Source organism: Protobothrops mucrosquamatus, unplaced genomic scaffold, assembly GCF_001527695.2.
Source record: "Protobothrops mucrosquamatus isolate PMUCROS unplaced genomic scaffold, P.Mucros_1.0 scaffold2474, whole genome shotgun sequence".
Classification (NCBI taxonomy): domain Eukaryota; kingdom Metazoa; phylum Chordata; class Lepidosauria; order Squamata; family Viperidae; genus Protobothrops; species Protobothrops mucrosquamatus.
In genome coordinates this window covers 217,064-240,337 of record NW_015388544.1, presented here as the reverse complement: position 1 = coordinate 240,337, position 23,274 = coordinate 217,064, and the positions used below count along the sequence as shown (strand labels likewise).

Here is a 23,274-nt window from a genome sequence, read left to right as displayed (position 1 = left end):
ATTCATTTTAAGAATCTTCTGTATTAAAATATGAATCTCACCCCAGTATATCTTTGCTTTAACACAAGTCCACCAAAAATGGTAGAATGGCCCTTTTACATTTCCAGCATACATTATACATCTTTGAAAAGTTATCAGATGTTAAATACCAACGGTACATCGTTTTATAAAAAAATTAAGTTAAACTTTAATGTAAATTTTAAACCCTTTGCCCACATGCACTCCCATTGAGAGGACTCATCTTAACTCATCTATTTCAATGCAGTCATAACTTTAAATGGTCCCTAAATGAGCCATACATTACTTGAAGACTACTTCTATCTCTCTTTGTCAGCATATCCCAAGCTTAGAGAAGTGACTGAGAAACATAAATCAACTGTTTTTTTAAAAAATATATATATTTATAAGTAGAAACGGAGTTGCTTCTCATATTCCAAAGGAGGGGAAAAAAACTCTGAAAGAAAATAAAGTGATCCTGAACCAAAGTAAATAATAAAATGAGATCTCACTTTTCAAGTGAAGAAAAGCTCTTGTTTGCTCACTTCATTACAAGATAAGAATAGGCAGGGTCCGATTTGTATTTCCTGGCAGTCTCACAATGACTCACTGATTTTACTTTTAACATATGCTCAGTCTCTAAAAACAGAGCCTGATCTTCATTTTTTTAATATTTTTAATATTATATATAGTACAGGGAGAAATGATTTACTATATTTATGCACATCAAATGCTCTGAACATGAAAACAGAAACCATAGCATTTTGCCTGAAGAACTCAGCTCATTTCCCCCCCGATTTACTAGATCCACTAGTCCAGGGGTAGGCAACCTTGGCTCTTTTATGACTCGTGGACTTCAACTCCCAGAATTCCTGAGCCAGCATGGCTCAGCATGGAAACCTCTCCCTTTCTCCTCAGCATGGCTGACTCAGGAATTCTGGGAGTTGAAGTCCACGAGTCATAAAAGAGCCGAGGTTGCCTACCCCTGCACTAGATCAATAGGCTGCCTAGAATGTTATTTTCTCCTTCTCTTTTATGTTATGATAAAACTAGTTTAAAAATGTAAAGGGAATGTTTCTTTAAGGATTTGTTTTCAAAGATCAACATCTTTTTAAAAAGATAATAAAAGCCATGCTGTAAAATATAGATGATACAAAAGAAATACTGTAGCTATCCTCATCTGGGTTCAGAATCAAGTCTAGTTAATGATTGGAAAGGAGAGCTTTTATGTGTGCCTATCTGTATAGCAATATTCAGTTTGCTATAGGCTATAGGGCTATAAATTAGACTGAGAAGGAGAAAACCATCCCAAAAGGTGACAGCAGCAAACCACTTCTGTATTCCTGCAGAGAGAGAAAAAAGGCCAGACATTTCAATGACACCATCAGGAGTTGAGATCAACTTGAACAAAACTTTATCTACAAGTTAAACTGAACTTTATAAATGAAGGCAAATAAACGTAAACTGAACTTCAGAAACCCATAAAGCAATTTAAGATTGAAAAACTGTGACAAAGATTCTCATTTAGCAATTAAAGTACCTTGGTGATCAATCATTTGCAAATATGACAATAAAAAAACACGTTTTCCAAACAATGCAATTGGATCAAATTTCATGTGCCTGACAATAAAAACCTTCAATGTGAAACTAGTTACAGCAAGGCCCGTAAATTTCAGGGTTCTAATAACTAATTAAGGAAGCAGAGCTGAGCTTGTTAACTTGCAGAAAGAACTTTTTAGCTAAGTGCTGCACTTAAAGAAAAGCAGCTCAGGAAGAGACAGTTTGTTTAACTTTTTTTGCCCCTTGCAAAGGGGCAAAAAAAGAGAATGAGAGAAACATGTCAGGAATAGGGCAGCATATAGGAGAACTTTAACAGAATAAAGCACAATGATGTTCACAGTCTCTCTCTCTCTCTCTCTCTCTCTCTCACACACACACACACACACACACAAACACACATTCAGTTAGCAACCATTTACTTGACAACCAAGTTGTTTGAATGGAACGAAGTCACTAGGAGAGGATGTAGTCCTGAACCGATGACTCCTTTTAGAATTTCATTGTCAGTACGATATTTATTTCACACTAAACTCTTGGACAGTACTTATACACACCACTGATTTCAAAGAGGAAATTCAGGGAAAAACAGATAGCAGTGCCAATTTCTCAAAATGTTATATACTTTATTGCTTTAAAGAAGCCCACTGTACAATTGGTGAGTCCCATATTCTTATACAAGGTTACCAGCAGGCAATAAAAACACAAACAACATCTCCCCCAAAAGATACAGGAAGCCGAACCAAGGCACATAAAAACTTTGATGTGAAGGAAAAGCAAAATACTTACCAGAAGCCACAGTGGCTCACTATTTTCTTGGCAGCAAACACAATTTAAAGTGTGTCAGAATGGTCAGCAAGACTCATAATTTGTTTTGCAATAATTGTCCTTTGTCTGTTATATATTTCATTTAATCTCCAAAGAGAGTTATCTGCCCTACTTTATAAAGATTTTGGAGCATAAATGTGCAAAATCCAATAGCACTGTATTTCTTCCATGTAAAGAAGAGAATTACTTTGTTCCATACACACACCAGTTGAAAATGGTACTTAAATTTACAAATGAATGAATCCTAAAACCAGCAGCAATATGCAATTAACTGCACATAATCGGAAAGAGATATGCTCTCCGGAATAAACTCCATTGGAAATCTAATAAAGGTTATCAGGAAAATAAATATTACAAAATACCAAGCTGTTTTTGCAGTGTATTATGTACTAAATTTATCCTCATTCATTTCTAACCACAACAAGCATTACAAGCATGACAAACATTATAAAAAGAAAATCTTAACCACCCTTTTTTGGGCCATCTTTACATTTTAGGCCAGATCAGTAAATGGATCATGTGCCTCAATTGCATTGTCAAATTTACAAAATACAATAAAGTAAAATAACAACACCAAACTAAGTTGAAGTAATTCCTCATTTAGCTAATGAACTAATGCTTCTGGGTTTATTTTTATGTGAATACTCACATCTTTATCCCCTTCACAACAAAGATTTAAATTCCAGTATGTTAACAGTAAGCAGTTTCTTCCAATATAAAAAGTGATTTACGTACATCAAGCAACTAAAGAGCACCAATCCGAACAAGTATAAGAAACTCAAAATACTGACATTAAATAAGCATCTGCTCTACCTGAAGGGGGAAGTGCACAAAAGGCTTAAACATTTCAGTACAATGTTGTTTTTAAACAGAGATCAGATGTTCCAGCAATATGAAAACATGCCCTCTTTAAAATCTCAAAAGATCACTTATTTTCTCTTTTCTGTAAAAGTGCAAGTGCTAGTTTTCCTTCAAAAACTGTTGCCATTTTCATTATGCTCATAATGTTAGTGACAAAACACAGTGCAAATAGTAAGCCCATTTGTATTTTCAAAAAACTAAACTAAAAAATACCAATTCTGATCATATTGTATGAAATTAGTTCCTTTGGAACTATTACTGCTGATCATCTCTTCAGATACAAAGTTTGCTTATCAGTGCCTACTTATTTCCAATATTAGAAGGAAAGAAAATCTAAGTACAGCCTTTTTGGTAGTACCTGCCTCCACATGGCTGATGAAAGTAGATTTTAATATAACACTGATAAATTATAAGATTTTTTCTCACCTTGGATTTGAATGATGACTTGTACCCAAAAAGCTAGTTGCTTCTATCATTAATGTTCAGCATTACTTTTCCTTGAATAGGAATTCTGATAAATCTGGACTGTAACAGCAACCCATTAAATTTTTAGTTTGCATTCTTCCTCAAGCTGAAGAACTATGAGGTTAATCTGCCACTAAGTGTATCTAACTATAGTTTAAACCTGGTGGGGGTTTTTTTTGTTGTTGTTCAGTCCACGCTGGGCAAATTAGAAATCATCCAGTAAAGCAATGGAGGGCTCAAGCTGTTTGCAAGCAACATGCCTCTGAAAATTCTTTAGAGAAATCAAACTGCTTATCAAACGTTCTTTCTCTTTCCATATGAACATCATAACCACTGAGTTCATGTAATGCGTGGCAATGCTTTCAGGTATCCATTGAGCCAACATCTTTGGAGCAGAAATAATGCACAACAACTGCATTTGGGAACCGGGCAAAGGCACTATAAGCAGAAAAGAAAACAGTGTATCAGTTTAAATACAGTATTTTATACTAATTATTTCTGATGCTCCTTATAAAACAGCACTAATTTGACTTGTATTTTTACATATGTATGATGGATACCTCTTACATAAATCAATTTTTTTCCAAGGGCATATCTGCAATAGTATCTCTTTTGTTGAAATTTTAAATGCCTTGCTCCAGTGTCTTTGTTTGTCCCTTTGTGTTTATGAAAAGCACTATGTACAATAGTGCTTTCCTTCTTTTGTTGCAAATAACAGCTTTACTTTTTTCATTATAAAGCTATTTGGAAGAAAGTTTGTATCCCAGACAAATACAGCCAATTTCATAAAATTATGCACAAAGTGAGAAGCTATAATGTTGTGAAGGACTCTACAAGGTAATATGGAAAGATATAAGAGTGATTTCTAACTGGACAATCAATTTAAAAAACTGAACACAAGATGAAAATTGCAGTCTATAAGGCACAGAAGGAAGGCAAACCCTACCATGTATAAACGGCTCAATAATAAAGAATATGGTGGTGAAACTAGCACCCTTTTTGAAAGTAAAAATGTTAAGTTATATAATAATGGCCTAAACAGGTTGTAGCATGTGACTGATCCTGCCTGGTCTCCAAAACCAATCGAAGTTGTGCTTTGTTAATATTTTGAGGAAAGACCACCAGTTGAAAAAACATCCCAGAAAGCAACAGCAAACCAGCTCTATAGTATTGCCTCAAAATTTCTATCTGAACATGTCCAGAAGTTACCAGAAGCTGAGATTGATCTGAAGGAGCCTTTAGCTTTTACCACAGAACATGAGAACAGGATGTGGGAATAAACAGAGAATGTAAACTAGCTGTACTGCTTATTAAGGAACTGATTCATACAACAACATTTTAACAGCGTGATCTACAAAAAACATCTTGGAATAAGCACCTGTTTATGACTTGGTTGTAAATCTGAACATATTTGAAGCATGTTTCTGATATAAAATAAGAAATAGAGATTTGCAAGCATAAGATCTTGAAAAGAATTATTTAAATAAAATATATTTCAACATTAAAGGATTAACATCATTTTAAAAGGATATAAAATCTAAGGCTATTAAGTCATTCACTTAAATGACATTTTTCATATGTGACTAAATTTAAAAGGCTTATATCCTGTATCGCATCCAAGTGAGAAAGACTGCCATTTTACAAGATCAGTTATGAAACTACATATAAGGAAACCAATTTTTTCTAGTTTCCTAATAGTAATTTCACATACCTATTTCCAATCTTCTTTTTACACACACCACAAACTTTTTCTTCTGTGATTATGCATTTCACCTGCTGATGTAAAATCCGTTCTTCCTGCACCTTTGGCAAAATAAGAATAATTTTAGAAAAGAATAATTCCTTCAAAAGCATTTGACAAAAAAGAAACAGATATGGTCCTTTAACTAGTATGGGAATATGGGATCTCTGAAACAAGTTATCACTAAAAAAAAAATCTGACACATACTCGCAGGAATTCAGCATGGAGAAGCTTTTTAAGTATCTGATTGAATCGTTTCTTTTGGGCATTTTCTTCAAGGACTTTTTCCAAGAATATTCGGATCTCACTAATTTGAGTATTGGCTGGAAGGAGATTTATTGCCTAGAAATACAATAAAAAGATAATGGAAGAAGAAATTACATCAGTTGAAGTTCTTCCAAAATCAAATATAAGATAGAAATATGCATATAAATAAAAGAGAATATATAACTAGGTAACAACATCATCACATTGATTATGTTATTTAGTTGAGTAATGAAACATCTGCAAGCAAACAACCAAGCTCGGAGCGCACTAAAGACTGCAAACAAACAAACAAACAAATAAAATATGGTTCCAATTTTTAAACTATATACTTGCCATTTTATTTTACACTAATACTAAGCATGCTCATGAATATAGGAGAAATCTCCAGTCACAACTTATATATGCCCATAGATTGGAGATAATAGAATGAATGTTTCATAATCTCCTTCACTCCTTGAGAGTGCTTGTAGATGGAGAGTAAGCATTTCAACTAGAACAGCATTCTTTTTATGCAGCACTACAATCTAAAATGCTTTCCATCTAAAAAAGCAAAATTAAGAAAACCTTACCTTAGTAGTGTCCAATTTGCTGTGATGAAGTTCCAAAACCTGCAATGCAGCTTGAAGATTGGCTTGTGGCTCTAAGAGTTCCATTTTGATTGGTCCCAAGCAATGAACGCTCGGTGGTGAAAGATACATTCGGAGCAGAGACAAGTATACCTGTTTCACAAAGAACAAACCACCGTGTTGTTGTTGTTGTTTTTTTAAAAAACTCCAAAATAACTTGCTGTATGTCTTTCTCCAACAGAGGGAAACCTATTCTATACACTTGCATAAAAACTGGAGCTACAGTATAGGGTGAAAATATGATTTTAGGTAACAGAAGATAAACCATCCTCATGAGCTGCTGGTATATGAACACTGAAAAGAAATATATCTATCCCAAACTGCCAGAATGAAAAAAAAAGTTTCACAATTTCAGCCACCACTCTGTCGGCTGTAAAATGGATGCTAACTGGTTCCATATAGCCATAAGCACTCCTAGCTTAAAGTGTGTGAAACCAGTGGTTTCATTCAGTAGACTGAGATAGTTCTGCCAGAACAGAACTGAGGAGGAAAATAACTATGGCCTAACATTCTACATGGAACTGTTTATGAAGAATGTTAAAGCAGAACATAGTTGCTAGGAACTTACAGAGATAGCCTGGGATATGTAACACTGATCTTATAAACTACGCTGGCTTCTAGATTGGACCTTAAATACCAATATAAAAAAGCAGCTAACCAAATAATAACAATCCATTATTATGTTCTTTATAGCATTTAAGCAACTTTTTAATCCAATGAAAAATTATATTCTCTGATTTGCCAAATTAAATTAAGCATTCCACTATTTCGCTACTTTTACCTAATTGTTGCATAATGGCCTTTCAAATGTGAGTTCAGTCTCAATCTGCAAATTTATTCCAACAAAATCACATGTCAATAGATCAAATACTTTACTTCCTTCCCCAATAACAAGTGGGAAAGTAGATGGCGCTATTATAATTAGTACTGTAGGAAGGACAATGGTTTAAAGATTCATTCTCATTTTGCACTGCTCTTACTTCCTCCCCATCCCCACGCTGGGGATTTTTATTATTTTTAATAGAACATTTCTATTATCTGCATCTAATTATGTAGTAAATGTCAGTGTGTGTTTGCTAAGCACAGGGCATTAACTTTAAGATGTTGAAAAACAAGTTACTCACATCTGTACTGCCATCTTTGCTTCGGTCATAGTGTTTGTGACAATAACTGAAAACAACATCAACAAGAAAGTCAGAGCAAAACCTGAACAGAAGCCCAGCATATTATGAACTATATATTTTGAATTTTAATAAATCAGTTGATAGCAAATGCTAAAGATATTCAAACAGATTTCTCATTTGGCAAAAACACTGGACATGTCTGATTATTCTGGAAGAAACAAAAGTTATTGGAGAATACTTAAATTTATAAAATTAGAGATTTGGTAAGTTCTGCTGAATGTATTTTACCAAAGACTTATAAGTTCCAACATGATTTCAAAAGAAACAAGTTCAAAATCTCTTAAAGGTTATGGACATGTCTCACAACTGACTCTCTTTAAAGTCTTCAGAAATATTGAACAATGATTTCAGATTTTAACTTGAATCTACCTATAATTCTTTCTTGCATGGAATCCCTTTCAAATCTGTGTCAACAAAAATTGATAGCAAAACCATACAAGCTAGCTACACTTCTTTGAAACTGTATGCAAATTGTAATCTTTCTAGACCAAGGCTTTTCAACCGGTGGCACATTGGCACCTGGCAGGTGGTACACGACCTTGCCCAGCCTAGCCAAGTCTAGCAGGGGAGGGAACAAGCCAAAGCGGCGCAGCGCAGGACTTGCCGTGACAGAGTCCTCAGGAGCTGCAGGGCTGCTGGGGCGAGACAAAGGCCCCCAGGATCCGTACCTCCGGCTCACCAGGAAGAGAAAAGGAGGAAGGGGCAGAGACAGGAAAAGATATAAAAGGAGACAATTTTGGCAGGAGAGGGAGGAGAGAGAAAAAGACTCAGGAGAAAGAGTCAGAAGAGAAAGGGCTTTTGTCAGAGAAGCAGTGAGAAAGAGAGGAAAGGCTTTTGGGGAGGTGTGTGTGCATGAGAATGGGAAGGATTTGGAGAGATATATGTGCATGAGAAAGAGAGAAGAGACTTTTTGTGAGAGAAGCAGTGAGGAAAAAGGGAGAAGAGAAGGAAGGAGATGGGAATGAGAAAGAGGGAGGGAGGGAGGGAGGGAGGAAGAAAGGAAGGAAGGAAATTGGAATGAGAGGGAGGGAGGGTCTGAGGAAAGTTCTCCCTTAGCACTTGGCCAACAGCAGCCCTTCTGCCCTTTCGCCATCCCCTTGCCCCCTCCTCCTGGCCTATTCTGGTGGCCTCCCATCCTATCACTAAGGATGCTTTGGTTACAAAGCCGGGTCTCCTCTCGTGGAGAGGGAATGGGCCTCCCTCTGGCCCACACTTTGCCCTCCTGCACCCACCGTGAGCAACCTGGCCAAGGAGAGCGAAAGGGGATCACATAACCCTGGGACACTATGACCATCATAAATATGAATCAGTTGCCAAGCATCCAAATGTAAATCACGTGACCCTGGGGATGCTGCAATAGTCATAAGTGTGAAAAATGGTCATAAGTCACTTTTTTCAGTGCCGTTGTAACTTCAAACAGTCACTAAGCAAACTGTTGTAAGTCGAGGACTACCTGTACTTTATCACTTTTTTCCTCTTTTTTTTGGGTCATCAAGTTTTTGACACCTTGCTAGGCGACTGGTGGTACTCGAATACTGCCATATCCTAAAAGTGGTACAATCGGTGAAAAGGTTGAAACGCCCTGATCTAGACTATGTTGGAATGAACTGCCAAATTACCAAAACATTCTTGTTCATTACAGTGACACTGAAACTATTATTATACATTGTGGTTACATAAACTTTAAATTTAGTTTTGCATCAACAATAAAGTAGAGAGGCTATGTAGTTGAAAATAAGATGGACTAATAATTGCCAGGAGGTTGATGGTTATCGGTTTCAAAGATTACAAAGTGCGCTCGTACGTTTCAGCTATCTTGGTGTCCTTCAGGATGTGAACATATATAAATAGAGCTTGCTCGTGATTTCCCATCCGTCCCAAGAGCAGTGCGCGTTCTTCTAGGAGACCTAAGGGCAGGAGGAGAAAAGTAACACTCAGTGGCAATAAAGTTTATAAAGCAGTCTATAAGAATATGTATAGTGGTAAAGAAGAAAGAAGGAAAGAACCAGTAGGGGTGGTTGGAATTAAATATGCATTGCCATTTAAATTATGGGACTGTGCAAATCATTCAAGAGGTGCTCTGCAAAACACCACTCTTCAAATCTTTAAAAACCACCCTGTCTTTTTCTAGGCTTATATAAGTTCAGGAATGACTACTGACTAAATCAAAATATTTTATTACAATCATAGATCAGAAAAGTATTGATTATTTTTACAGACATGTCTAGTTACATTATTTTAGTGCCTGAAATCAATTTATATGGTTGCCCACCTGACAAATCTAACTCTGGGTGGCTAACAAGGATTAAAAAATATAATATAAATGATAGCTAACTAGCTAGCTAGCTAGACAGACAGATAATTCTATGTTTTTAACTATTTTAGAAGTTATTTCCAAAACACAAATTCATTGGTTTATTCTATTGCACACCAATGTGATCCCCCATAGAGCCATTTTTCATATATGATTTTTAATCAAAGACTGCAGGGACTTTTCTGTTGTCAATGCAGACCAAAGCCTACGGTTTTTATAGAACAGCTCTTAAATAACAGGTTGATAAAGACATACGTGGGAATCCTCTTAGTTCAATGCTAAAAAAAAATTCCCTGAAATACTGTAAATATTGCACAGCATGGGCGATTACTACTTACCATCAAAGGGGAAGTCACTGATGAGTTGCTCGGCATTGTAATAACTGGAACTCTCGAGAAAGCAAAGAAGTTTTTTCCGATACTCTCCAAGCTCCCCATCTTCCTCTCCAGCTGGCACTGGCGTTTCATCTGTCAGAAAAGAATGATGTCTTACTGTTGTTCTTCATGTTTGGCTCTCTGTAATATTCTACTAAAATGCACATAAACATTTTTCTTCCTTGACTGAAAATAATCAATATAAAGTTAATGTTTCTGTAGATCTCCCAAAAATGTTCTCTTATTTAAGTGAGCAACCCACACAATGCTTCCCGTAAACTGCAGAATAATTCTTGGGGCTCCCCTCTGCAACAATCCCTGCAACTCTACTCTTGCTTCTGGATATGCATAATAATATAAATAATGGGTGAAAATACCTGGAGGGAAAGAAGTGAGATATTCCTTCATTAGGGCTTGCACTTTCTCACAGTAGAGCTGAATCAGACAATTGTGAAACTCTGCACCAGACTCTGTCCAGATATCAATTACATGCTCCTGGAAATATATGTACATATCCCAAATATAAAAATTAATGCTATGTATCTCTAGAATTTTGTAATATTTCAAAATTTAAGTATCAGAATTCAAAATGACTATGTATCTCCTTATTTAACTATTACAAACTATTTTTCAATTTAAAAAAAGATGACTAAAATTACTTCTTTTGTAAATAATTTAGATAGTATGAGAAATAAAGTATGAGATTTTAAAAAGCAGATTATTACTTTAGTTCTTACCAAATAAGGAATAGCGAGGTTTTTAAAATTCTCTAACAAGAAATTCAGAATCCTTTTTCGCGGGAGGGATTCTACCTCAGGAAGATCTTCTGTAAATATCTGCCAAACAAATGGTTGAATTGTCAAAGCTGATATTTGCATACTTATTCTGATTTTATTAAAGTTCAAATAATAAGACCATTATATTATAAGAGCTACCATACTGGGATAAGACTTGGGATGCTACGTTAGCTTACCCTAACCCTGAAAGTTCACTGGGTGACTCTGGGGCAGTCACTATCTTTCAACTCAACCTGCCCCCACGGGACTGTTAAGCTAGGCAAAAACAGGAAGGAGGGAATGTTATTTAAGCCACCTTGAGCTTCTAGAACCAGAAGTAGTAACAAATAAAAGAAATATACAATACCCTCTGATCAAATATCTACAATTACGTTTTCTTTAACCTTCACAAAGACTAATCAATATTTTTCCAATCAATCCATCATTCGCTTTGTGTTTCTTATTAAAACCTGATTTGCTATTATGGAGTTGACTATTATTTATGATCTTAGGGCCTTAATATAGAGCCTGGAGGTAACAGTATAGCCACCATCACATTTTTAGCTCTGTTAAAATCTCTGCCCAAATTGCTTTAATAAATAATTTTAATATAAAAGAATGGGAAATTAGCATATTGGATCACAAAGCATTTGTTTTAAGCAAAATCCATCTTGTCCCCAAGTTACAAGTGACCTTTCTACTTGAAAAAGTCTTGAGACTTTTTATATAGTTCTTTAGTTTCTTTTTATTGTCAATAATGTAATCTAAAATTAGTATACATAGAAAAGTAAGTCATTCTGTTAAAACCTGAGATTAACTCTGCAAATATTCTGAATGAGCTCAGACAATTAGATGCTACAGAGTTTAAATTGTACTGCCTACTGAACAGATGCTTCATTCTTATTAGACAGTTTACAATATCATTTATAATTTATCTTCAAGGATAAATTGTTATTCATAGTAATCCCCATGTGGAGTATATAGTCATAATAATTACAAGTAATCCTTAACCTATTTAGTAGCTTTAGGAATATTAGTCAAACTGGCTGCAACCTGCCTAAGACTATTTGCTTTACTATCACAATGGTCAGTGAAGAGAACCCTTCCTCCTCTCTGTTTTTAAACGTCTCCAAGTATACTTACTTTTAATCCATCTTCTGGGAAATCCCTAAGTACCCAAACCGAATAGGAAAATATTAAATTCAAGTTCTCTGTTCCTACAGTATAAAACAAAGAAGTCAAATTAAAGAACTACAAAGATATCACAATGATAGAATATGGTGCAAGTGACTAGACACATCTTTTTTAACGCATCTTTTTTTTAAAACACACACACAGAGAGAGGGGGGGGAGGAGAGAGAGAGAGAGGAGAGAGAGAGAGAGAGAGAGAGAGAGAGAGAGAGAGAGAGAGAGAGAGAGAGAGAGAGAGAGAGAGAACATATACACACACCAACAAGCTTCTTAACTGCAGAGGACGATCAAGGAAGCAAGATTCACAGATACTTCCTTTCATTAACTTTAGCATCACAATTTAGCTGTTAGACTCGCAGGGGTAGTCAACCTTGGCTCTTTTATGACTCGTGGACTTCAACTCCCAGAATTCCTGAGCCAGCCATGCTGGCTCAGGAATTCTGGGAGTTGAAATCCACGAGTCATAAAAGAGCCAAGGTTGACTACCCCTGTGTTAGAGTATGGAATCTTCAGAATTGAGAAAGGAACTATCCAGCCCTCCTATATTAGCAAGTTCATCAAGGCAGGGTCTCTTTGAAGCTCAAGGCCTTTTTTTGCCAGTATATTTGCATGACAGAGAAGGTGCGCTTCTAGGGCCTGGAAAGATGGCGTTGCTTAACTGAAAGGACCCAGAGCATACAAACTCTGCCAGATCCAAGGGAGTTTTATATTCTCCCCTCCACTCCTGATTTTTAGGTCACAGCTTTCTTACTGCTACACATACCATGATTAGCACCACAGTTTCTGGAGATGCTATAAAAACTCCTGCCAGACATACTTTTGTGGCGTCCTTGGAGCTCTCTGAGCTTGATGGTTGGTGGTTGGAGCTTGGTGGACATTTTTTAGGAAAAAGTTCACTTACATTTTTGAGGGGGGGGAAATGCTATTCTTTGAATAGAATAGAGCTGGAAGGGACATTGGAGGTCTTCTAGTCCAGCCCCCCGCTCAAGCAGAAGAACCTATACCATCTCAGACAAGTGACTGTCTAGCCCCCTTTTAAAAATCTCCAGTAATGGAGCACCCACGATTTCTGAAGACAAACTGTTCCACTGGTTAATTGTCCTCACCATCAGGAAGTTTCTCCTTAATTCTAGGTTGCTTCTCTCTTTGTTCAGTTTCCAACCATTGTTTCTCGTCCTGCTCTCTGATGCTTTGGTGAATAATGTGACTCCCTCTTCTTTGTGGCAGCCCCTCAAGTACTGGAATACTGCTATCATGCCTCCCCTATTTCTTCTTTTCTTTAGACTAGCCAAACCCAAGTCCTGCAGCCGTTCGTATGTTTTAGTCTCCAGGCCTTTAATCATCTTAATTGCTCTGCTCTGGATTTTTTCCAAACTCTCAACATCTTTTTTGTGATATGGTGACCAAAATTGGCTGCAGTATTCCAGGTGTCGTCTTACTAGGGTTTTATAAAGCGGTACTAATACTTCGCGTGATCTTGATTCAATGCCTCTGTTTATACAACCCAGGATTGTATTAGCTTTTTTGGCTGCTGCTGCACATTGCTGGCTCATGGTTAAGTGATTGTCCACTAGGACTCCAAGGCCCCTCTCAACAGTTACTGTTTTTAAGCCAGGTCTCACCTAATCTGTATTTGTAACTTTGCTTGTAAACTTTGCTTTTTTCCACATTGAAACTCATGTTCATGTAAACATTAACTTCTCAATCTAATTTCTTATTTTATAAAGTAAATGTAAACATTGTTATGATGGGAATAAATCCAATCGTTACATTTTTGCTTGTTTTTGTGATANGAGGGAGAGGGGAGGGGAGAGAGAGAGAGAGAGAGAGAGAGAGAGAGAGAGAGAGAGAGAGAGAGAGAGAGAGAGAGAGAGAGAGAACATATACACACACCAACAAGCTTCTTAACTGCAGAGGACGATCAAGGAAGCAAGATTCACAGATACTTCCTTTCATTAACTTTAGCATCACAATTTAGCTGTTAGAGCATGCTGGCTCAGGAATTCTGGGAGTTGAAGTCCACGAGTCATAAAAGAGCCAAGGTTGACTACCCCCTGTGTTAGAGTATGGAATCTTCAGAATTGAGAAAGGAACTATCCAGCCCTCCTATATTAGCAAGTTCATCAAGGCAGGGTCTCTTTGAAGCTCAAGGCCTTTTTTTGCCAGTATATTTGCATGACAGAGAAGGTGCGCTTCTAGGGCCTGGAAAGATGGCGTTGCTTCACTGAAAGGACCCAGAGCATACAAACTCTGCCAGGTCCAAGGGAGCTTTATATTCTCCCCTCCACTCCTGATTTTTAGGTCACAGCTTTCTTACTGCTACACATACCATGATTAGCACCACAGTTTCTGGAGATGCTATAAAAACTCCTGCCAGACATACTTTTGTGGCGTCCTTGGAGCTCTCTGAGCTTGATGGTTGGTGGTTGGAGCTTTCGTGGACATTTTTTAGGAAAAAGTTCACTTACATTTTTGAGGGGGGGGAAATGCTATTCTTTGAATAGAATAGAGCTGGAAGGGACATTGGAGGTCTTCTAGTCCAGCCCCCCGCTCAAGCAGAAGAACCTATACCATTTCAGACAAGTGATCTAGCCTCCTCTTAAAAATCTCCAGTAATGGAGCACCCACGATTTCTGAAGGCAAACTGTTCCACTGGTTAATTGTCCTCACCATCAGGAAGTTTCTCCTTAATTCTAGGTTGCTTCTCTCTTTGTTCAGTTTCCAACCATTGTTTCTCGTCCTGGTCTCTGATGCTTTGGTGAATAACGTGACCCCCTCTTCTTTGTGGCAGCCCCTCAAGTACTGGAATACTGCTATCATGCCTCCCCTATTTCTTCTTTTCTTTAGACTAGCCAAACCCAAGTCCTGCACCGTTCATATGTTTTAGTCTCCAGGCCTTTAATCATCTTAATTGCTCTTCTCTGGATTTTTTCCAAACTCTCAACATCTTTTTTGTGATATGGTGACCAAAATTGGCTGCATTATTCCAGGTGTCGTCTTACTAGGGTTTTATAAAGCGGTACTAATACTTCGCGTGATCTTGATTCAATGCCTCTGTTTATACAACCCAGGATTGTATTAGCTTTTTTGGCTGCTGCTGCACATTGCTGTCTCATGGTTAAGTGATCGTCCACTAGGACTCCAAGGCCCCTCTCACAGTTACTGTTTTTAAGCCAGGTCTCACCTAATCTGTATTTGTAACTTTGCTTGTAAACTTTGCTTTTTTCCACATTGAAACTCATGTTCATGTAAACATTAACTTCTCAATCTAATTTCTTATTTTATAAAGTAAATGTAAACATTGTTATGATGGGAATAAATCCAATCGTTACATTTTTGCTTGTTTTTGTGATAACTATTAACCATCTTTCTGGATATATAATACAATATACCACAACACCAACTACAAAGAAATTAAATCGACTTTACTCACCTAAATGTTGTAAATACTCAACAGTTCTTTCATGGCCCTTCAAAGGAGAATTAGCTTTTTTGGACTGATCCACTAGCACCTGCAAGGCTTCGGCAAAATAGAACTCTATTTCATTATCTTTTAAGTTAAACAGTAGGATTGTGCAAAACTACTTGGAGGACTATTCTGTGACGTATCCTTCCCAACTTGCTGTTCAAAGCATTATTGTGTGGAATCCTTTTCAAGGTTCAACATGGCTGCTTTGAGGGCCATCTACAACATCTGAACATAAAGACGCATGCCAGATGTCATTTTCACTCTGGTGATAAATCTGAGAATGCTGTACTATAAACTATGTAGCCCAGCATGAATATCAAAAAATACTGATCTCACTTGCTAGCTCACTCATTTGAAAAAATTGCCCATCGTACATTATACTACCAAAAACGAATAGCTTCAAGTGACATGGAAACCCCTTCTTCCCTCTCTCAGTACTTACCCTTTTCATGGAGACCTTTCTTCTCATACAGTATGATTAATTCACTGTATTTGTGAGCTTTCTTGAGCACGTGCTCACTTTCCTCAATATGGCAATGATTATTCTCCAGTCTCAATAATGGTGCCACTAAGGCTACATTTGTCTGTAATAAGAAGCAATTTAACGGAATCAGAAACAAATACGCATAATCAAAATGAAAAGTGAATCAAGGAAATGAGATCATTAAACTATTTTGCAATTAATGAGATTAGGCTATTAATAGAAATTGAATGGCAATTTACCCTTCTCCCTTATAAACATTCTACTATATGCAGTTTCAATAACATTAAGGTACTATCACAAACCTACAATGTCCTTTTGCCTATTAACTTATGCAACTTAAAAGTTGCAAGGCTTATAATAGTTATTTTCACTAGGAATGAAGGTAGCAAATCCTCTTGACTTCACAACTAAAGCTAATGAGGACTTCCAGGGAAAAAAGATCAAACTGAAGACTCCTCTGTTAAAAGAAATAGATTGGCTCTTTGTAATTACTCTCCTGATAAGACATGAGATCATCCACAAGTGCTCCGTACAGGTGTTCCCTTTGAAGAGACTGCAATATTATAAGAAACTTTCCTGTGGGAAAATACTTTTGTTTTGAATTATTTAAAAAATTGTAAGATGGGACTTTAAAGGTTGAAAACTAGAGCGAACTAAAGGTAATAAACATTATATTTAAAGGTGGAGAACACCTAAATTTGACTTACTATACAGAATACAAATATATAAAATAGTATTTGACATATTGAATAATATTTTTGAATAACAGACTCAGAATTTAATTTAATTTAAAGAGTGTCCTCTACAGACAGACTGTGTTTAAAAGACATTATGGAAGAGGAACAAGTTTTACCAGACAAGGTCAAGACTGATGTGAAAATGAATTTTAAAATGACAAGCTACAAAACTGTTATGGAAAAGATGCTATATTGGACATATAAAAGAACCTGGCTGATTTCTTAATAATTAAAATGATATACAAATAACAAACCAAGAGACAAGCATGGATAGTCTTTCTATATTAGATTTACAAGAGGCTTGTTTATGCTTTGAAGAATTTTATGAAAATGGACAAAGAAAAAAATGGAAAGAATTTTTTAGGGCATAATTTGAAGAAACTAAAGATCAAAACTATTAAAACTACAAAGGAGTGATATGAAGTTGGTTTATTTGATCAAGGTTAAAGTATTTATGTTGTTAACTCTGGTAATCCTCAATGGACTTTTGTGATCAGGTATAAAATGACAAGATTATTAAGAAGTTGTTTATAAATAAGAGATGGGATATGAGAAAAAAGATTCATTGTATTTTAAGAGACGGTGATAAATTACTAAAATGGGTTATAATTGTGATGAAGGGGAAGTCATTTCTTTACATATTTTTCTTTTTCTTTACTGTATTCTTATTTTTTCCTTTCTTTTTATATTTTTTCTATAGTTTTTATTTGCATCTTTTTATTTTTGTTTTTAGTTTGTATTAATTTTATCATTGTCATTTTAATTTTTAATAAAATTACTAATTTTAAAAGCGAAGTTAGATATATGTATTAATGATCTGAACAATGTTTTAGCCACAATTAAATGTATTTTCTGATTTTAATTATTTTAAGGGAACTGTCCATAAAGATTTCATGAGATTCTTCACTCTCCTCCAGATTGTACTTTAAAATGATTTTTAGTATCAATTCCATCAGGGAGAAGAAGAATATTTTTTTAGTTCAGTATTAGACCTGGAATCCCATCAGCCCTTTAATGCAAACAATATTTGACCATGTTTTGTTTTAGAATTTCTCCTAAAGACAAAATATTTGTTTGGAATTAACTAAAAAAGAAAGACATTTCTAAAGCAGTCTCCTTCCTCCATATTTGCCTGTATGTATCTTTAGATCTTTCTAAAACCCAATTGGTATTTCACTATAAACTTACACTTCACTTCTGCTCTGAATTTCCAATTCAAAAGATGAAGAGTACTCACATGGAGGAAACATTTCAACAGGGTAGTATCAATTATCTGTATCAATTTCTTTTTGGATTTTATGGTAGGGGTTCCCTCCATGAGGGGAGATGTAGTGGACTGATGGTCAGAATCATATAGCTTCTTCACTAATTGACTTCTTTTCTGTAAAGAGGAAATAAAGTAAGGCTACACCCTGCCCACATTACTCCAGATAAAAACCAATGAAGCCTCATTCTTCTAGTTTTTCTGTACTCCTTAATTCTAATTACTCAGATCTCTGTCTTCTTTTTCCACTGTTTCATTACACTTGACTCTCTTCTCTCTACATATGGCCAAAATCTTGACTGCAAGCTTCCTGAGACAGGGACTCACTTCTGCACTATATAGAGCAGGGGTGTCAAACTGCCGGTCTGCAAGCTGGACACATCATGCAGAAGCCGCGCCCACCCCATTGCCGGCAATGGCAAAACAGTGCCGATACGTTGCGTGATGTCACGTAATGTCGCGAGTTTGACATGTCTGATATAGAGCAAGACAGTGAAAGTTGCTCATTCAGAGAAGCTGCAATTTCATTTTCTTAGCATGATGACATCTCATATCAAAGCTCTAACTTAACCAGCAGATCATAACTTGCCCTCCCTTAAGTCCATTTTAAATGTTAAATAAAACAAGAACATGACATTCTATACTTGTTAAACAAATCCGGAGGTGGTGTCCAACATAAGGAGCCATTTGGAAAGCACAATAAAAAGTTAAATGCTTACGTGAGTTAGGTAGTCTATAAGTGCTAGGTGTGCTTTCTCCAGCTCTGCTGCAGAGAGACCTGGCACTGCATTTGGATACTGGAGCTGTTTTTTGTAATCACTGGGCAACAGTTCAGGATAGAGACCTATCACATGAGTAGGATCTGGAAAAAAAAATCTCACATGTGTGGTAGGTCAAAATATTTTCAACATAAATGCAAAATATAACAAATTTAAATTTAAATTCACAGTACTTATCTCTTTAACTTTCTTTTACCATAAATTGACTAAGATATATATCAGTAGTAAAATATTATGGATTCAACAACATGAATAGATACATAGCTGGTTTGAAAATCATAGTGTCCATTAAACTGGAAAGAAATATCAAGTGAATTTCAATAAGCTTAATCATGAGCTTTGTGTTCTTCAACATTTTAATTAATAACTTGAGTGAGGGGGTTGAGAGAATGCATATCAAAATTGTAGGCAATATAAACATAGTAGTTAAAACATGAAAATCTACCTGTCCCAAGTTTAGCAAAGACTTGCATTGATTCATCAAAGCGCTTTTGGCAGAACAGGTTGAAGGCATAAAGATTCTTAATATGATGGATCTGTTGTTGTTTTTCATTGTCAGAATCGTCTTTCATATCCTAACAAGTTTAAATAAAAGCAGAAAAAAAATACTTTATTCACCATAAACTCTGAAGTAAAAAGAAAAACAATAAATAAAGAATTAAAAAGGCAAACCTTTAGAAATAGCATACTGGCTCTTAAGGAAATTGATCCTTGATAATGAAAAAATATAATTGAATATACTTGTGGGGAAAATTGTTCATGCAAGCCAGGAAATATATTTCTATCTCAGTTATGCTATTCAAGAATAAGAACACAAGTACATTTCTTGAGTATTTTAAACTTTATTGTCACATTTGTAGTCCATGAACAGAGACCATAATAAATATCTGAGTAATATATAGTAGACTTAAATAAGAAGTACAGAAAACCAGTGCATTCAAAAATAAAACTGCAGCAAATGGATGAAACAGTGACATAACTTAGTTACTGTTCTTAGTATGCAATCTCCAGTCCCCGAATTGCATATAACTACTGTACATTCCAAAGCCTTGAACACAACTCTCCAAACCCTTCCCAACATTACTGCTAAGCTATAAACTAATGTGACAGGAGGAGAAAAATATGAAATACATGAGGAGCAATAATATTAACATGATTTAAATTGATGTAAGGCAAGTGATGCTGTTATTTCCAAAAGGTTGTGTAGTTTTGGCATAAGGAAGAGCTCATGATTGATTCTCGCAAACAAGAGATACCGGTATTAACTATCATTTGAGTGTTTTTGTAGCCCTCTTTCATAGGTAAGTACAATCAGATTAATAAACATTTTTTATCCCACACGAGTTGCTTACTTTGCATAAGAAGACAAACTAATTAAATTTCCACCAAATTATTTTATTTTAATTTTGTTCCAAATTTAAAGACTACGGTTATAGACTTCAAAGCAAGCTTTGTATTGTGACTTGTTCCCAAAATGTAACACTTTCTTATTTAATGAAGTAATCCCTGATTTGTTCATCTCCACTATGTTACAACCAAAGCTTGTTATAATCAACCTGTTGATACAATGACTTTAAAAAACAACATCTTCATAAAAATTAAACCAATTTTACAGGTTTAGAGGATAAGCATTATAGTCTGCATTTACTCATCATATGCCTAATTATCAAATAATTTAATCTTGAAAGACACTTTTACTAGATAGCAGCTTATAAATGTAATTATTTGTCACAGAGTCACTCAACTTCTGTCAACATACTAATTTATGGCTTTGTGGGTCCCAGTTAGTTATTTAAAACACAGTTAGCTAGGTTCACACATCATACTAAACCAAATATAACTGATACCTCACTATGGTTTAGTATGACACAGGACCCCAACTATAGGCTGAAAATATATTTAATCTTTCACTTACCGCCAATTGCAAAGCCAATTCAAACTGCTTATCTTGGAGGAGTTGCTGGATCTGGGTTGCAATGGAAACTGGAATGAGGCGCCAAACAAAATGATTGCTGGCCACATATACAATATTAGGACTAAAATAAGGAAAAAGATACAGTCAGCAATGTACCTTAATAAAAGTAAAGGGCTCACCCCTTTGCTCAACAACTCTAAAATAGTTCAACAATATTTTATATGCAAACAGGAGCGAAGTGGATTAATTAAAACTTTCCTACCCTCCAGAAGTAATGAAGCGTGGCCGCTGCAGTTCAATACTCTGAACCAGGAGACGGGGCTCAAATGTACGAATCTCTACATATCTTGGCAATACTGCAATCACGTATGGAGTCTGATGTTCTATTATGGAAACGAAATAGTCGGCAACAGCCTACAGACCTAAACAACTTTCTATGCAAGAATAGCAAATGTTTTATTACTTCCTTTATGCCCCTTGGCTTTGTAATCATTTCTTTTTCTAACACTACTATTCTTTATGAAAACAACATAACCTCATCTCAAACCACTGTAGTTCTTGGACTCAAAAGAGACTGCTAATGTCACTGGGTTTCTGGTATACTGACTACAATATTTATTTAATAGAATTATACACTGTCTTTCCTCCAAGAACTTAAGGGATTAGCCATTCCCCTCATCCCTCCTCTTTTTCCCCACAACAACCCTGTGGAATAGGATGGGACAAAAGGAGTGACAGGTCCATAGTCACCCCATGAGTATCCATGGCCGAGGCTAAACTAAAATCCGAGTCTCTCCAAACCTTACCTAATTTATTAACCATCAAACCACACAACAAATGAAAAATTCTTTAATTATTCAGGCTGCACAGTCTGATTTATTATAGGTTGTTAAACATCTGATATTGTTAGCTTACTAACTGGTTATCTTTGGCTATACATTCAGAAATCCCGTAATCAGCAGATTAATAGGATATAGAGCAGGGGTCTTCAAACTTGGCCCTTTTATGACTTATGGATTTCAACTCCCAGAATTCCTCAGCCAGCGTGCCTAGCTGAGGAATTCTGGGAGTTGACGTCCACAAGTCATAAAAAGGCCAAGTTTGAAGACCCCTGATATAGAGAAACCTTTGCACATGTTACATTAGAAATTCTTGAAAGAAAATTTTGCCAAAGCATGGACTTTTCTCAATTTTTTCTCAATTGGATTAATATGTGGTATTGATTTAGCATTCTTTACATAAGGGTTATTGTAAGTGGAATGTCATTTGTCAACCATTAAGTAGTTCCACAGAACTCATACTCAACAGTCCATTATGATCCTAACTAAAAATGTATTATGCAACCTTGCTGAAGTAGCTTGGCTCTACTTTTAAACACAATTCTATGCAGCATTAAAGTCCACAAGGAAACTTTAGAAGATGTTGATAAAATTCCACCTTTATTACTCACAAAACTAACATTTACTCTGGGAAAATACAGATTTTAAAAGAGCTGGTAAACCTTTCTTTTTCTTGAAAGGCATGAATCATTAATGTCATTAATACTTCAAATCGGCTTATCACAAAACCAACTGATTTATTACACAATGCATTTAAGATGTGTAAAATATGGGATGACAGTATACTCAATTAAACATCTCCTACACTTATTTGGCCTGGATGCATTGGCTTCAAATAAACCTCCTGAATTACCATTACCAGAATGCATTTTAGTTTAGTAGAATTATAAAGTGTATTTAAAATATTAAATATAATTTCTATGAATTTAAGAAAAAAATAATTCAACGTGTTTATTTTCTGTATTTACCAGATTCCTCAAATATACAAAAAAAAAGCTGATACCAGTGCTGATGGATCCCTTATCCATGGGTTCCTTTAATATTTCACTTTGGGTAGATATTCACAAAATTGTAATATGATGACTGTTGTTTAAAGAATGGGAATACATGCCAAAATTTATTACTATCTACAAATTGTTGGTTTTTATATAGTAATAAATTAAAATTTGAGCAAAGAAAATTATTATTCAAACAGTAGGGAAAACAAAGCTGCTTTGGATTCACAAACTTGAATTATAGATAAACACTATCTATCTATAAACTGGCATTTTATCAATACAACAGAAAGATAACTATCATCTCATGTAGTCAAATGTCATTATTCATTTAAAAATCAAGGTGTATTATTTTTTCTGTGTGTAACACATTTTCTCTTTAGAGCTAAGAATTTTTAATTTTACTTATTCTTACCCATGGCTATTGGGATATCTGTCCAGTTGAAGGCACATTTCTGTGTACAGACTCCTTCTTCATTCAACACAACAGTTAGATCATCTTGGCCTACAACAACTTTGCCATCTGCTAATGGGACTACTAATGGCTCAAGCTGCTTTCCTGTAGGGAATAGTTCCTTAATTGATCCCTTCCCATCTACCTGTGAATTAAT

General features: G+C 35.7%; 1 protein-coding gene across 1 annotated transcript in view; it reads right to left on the bottom strand.

Moving 5' to 3' along the window:
• Positions 1-2,162: 2,162 nt before the first annotated feature.
• VPS39 (VPS39 subunit of HOPS complex) overlaps positions 2,163-23,274 on the bottom strand; it is a 28,783-nt gene continuing 7,671 nt past the window's right edge. Inside the window, exons 7-24 of the mRNA XM_015825071.1 lie at positions 23,079-23,262; positions 21,092-21,212; positions 20,830-20,950; positions 19,360-19,489; positions 18,855-18,997; positions 18,109-18,252; positions 16,093-16,234; positions 15,615-15,701; positions 12,134-12,207; positions 10,952-11,050; positions 10,592-10,709; positions 10,179-10,307; positions 9,331-9,433; positions 7,467-7,512; positions 6,286-6,435; positions 5,657-5,791; positions 5,420-5,511; positions 2,163-4,146 (exon numbers count right to left, since the gene is read on the bottom strand). Of these exons, the coding sequence (XP_015680557.1) occupies positions 4,071-4,146; positions 5,420-5,511; positions 5,657-5,791; positions 6,286-6,435; positions 7,467-7,512; positions 9,331-9,433; positions 10,179-10,307; positions 10,592-10,709; positions 10,952-11,050; positions 12,134-12,207; positions 15,615-15,701; positions 16,093-16,234; positions 18,109-18,252; positions 18,855-18,997; positions 19,360-19,489; positions 20,830-20,950; positions 21,092-21,212; positions 23,079-23,262 (2,094 nt within the window). The 3' untranslated portion in view covers positions 2,163-4,070. The remainder of the gene's footprint in view (positions 4,147-5,419; positions 5,512-5,656; positions 5,792-6,285; positions 6,436-7,466; positions 7,513-9,330; positions 9,434-10,178; positions 10,308-10,591; positions 10,710-10,951; positions 11,051-12,133; positions 12,208-15,614; positions 15,702-16,092; positions 16,235-18,108; positions 18,253-18,854; positions 18,998-19,359; positions 19,490-20,829; positions 20,951-21,091; positions 21,213-23,078; positions 23,263-23,274) is intronic.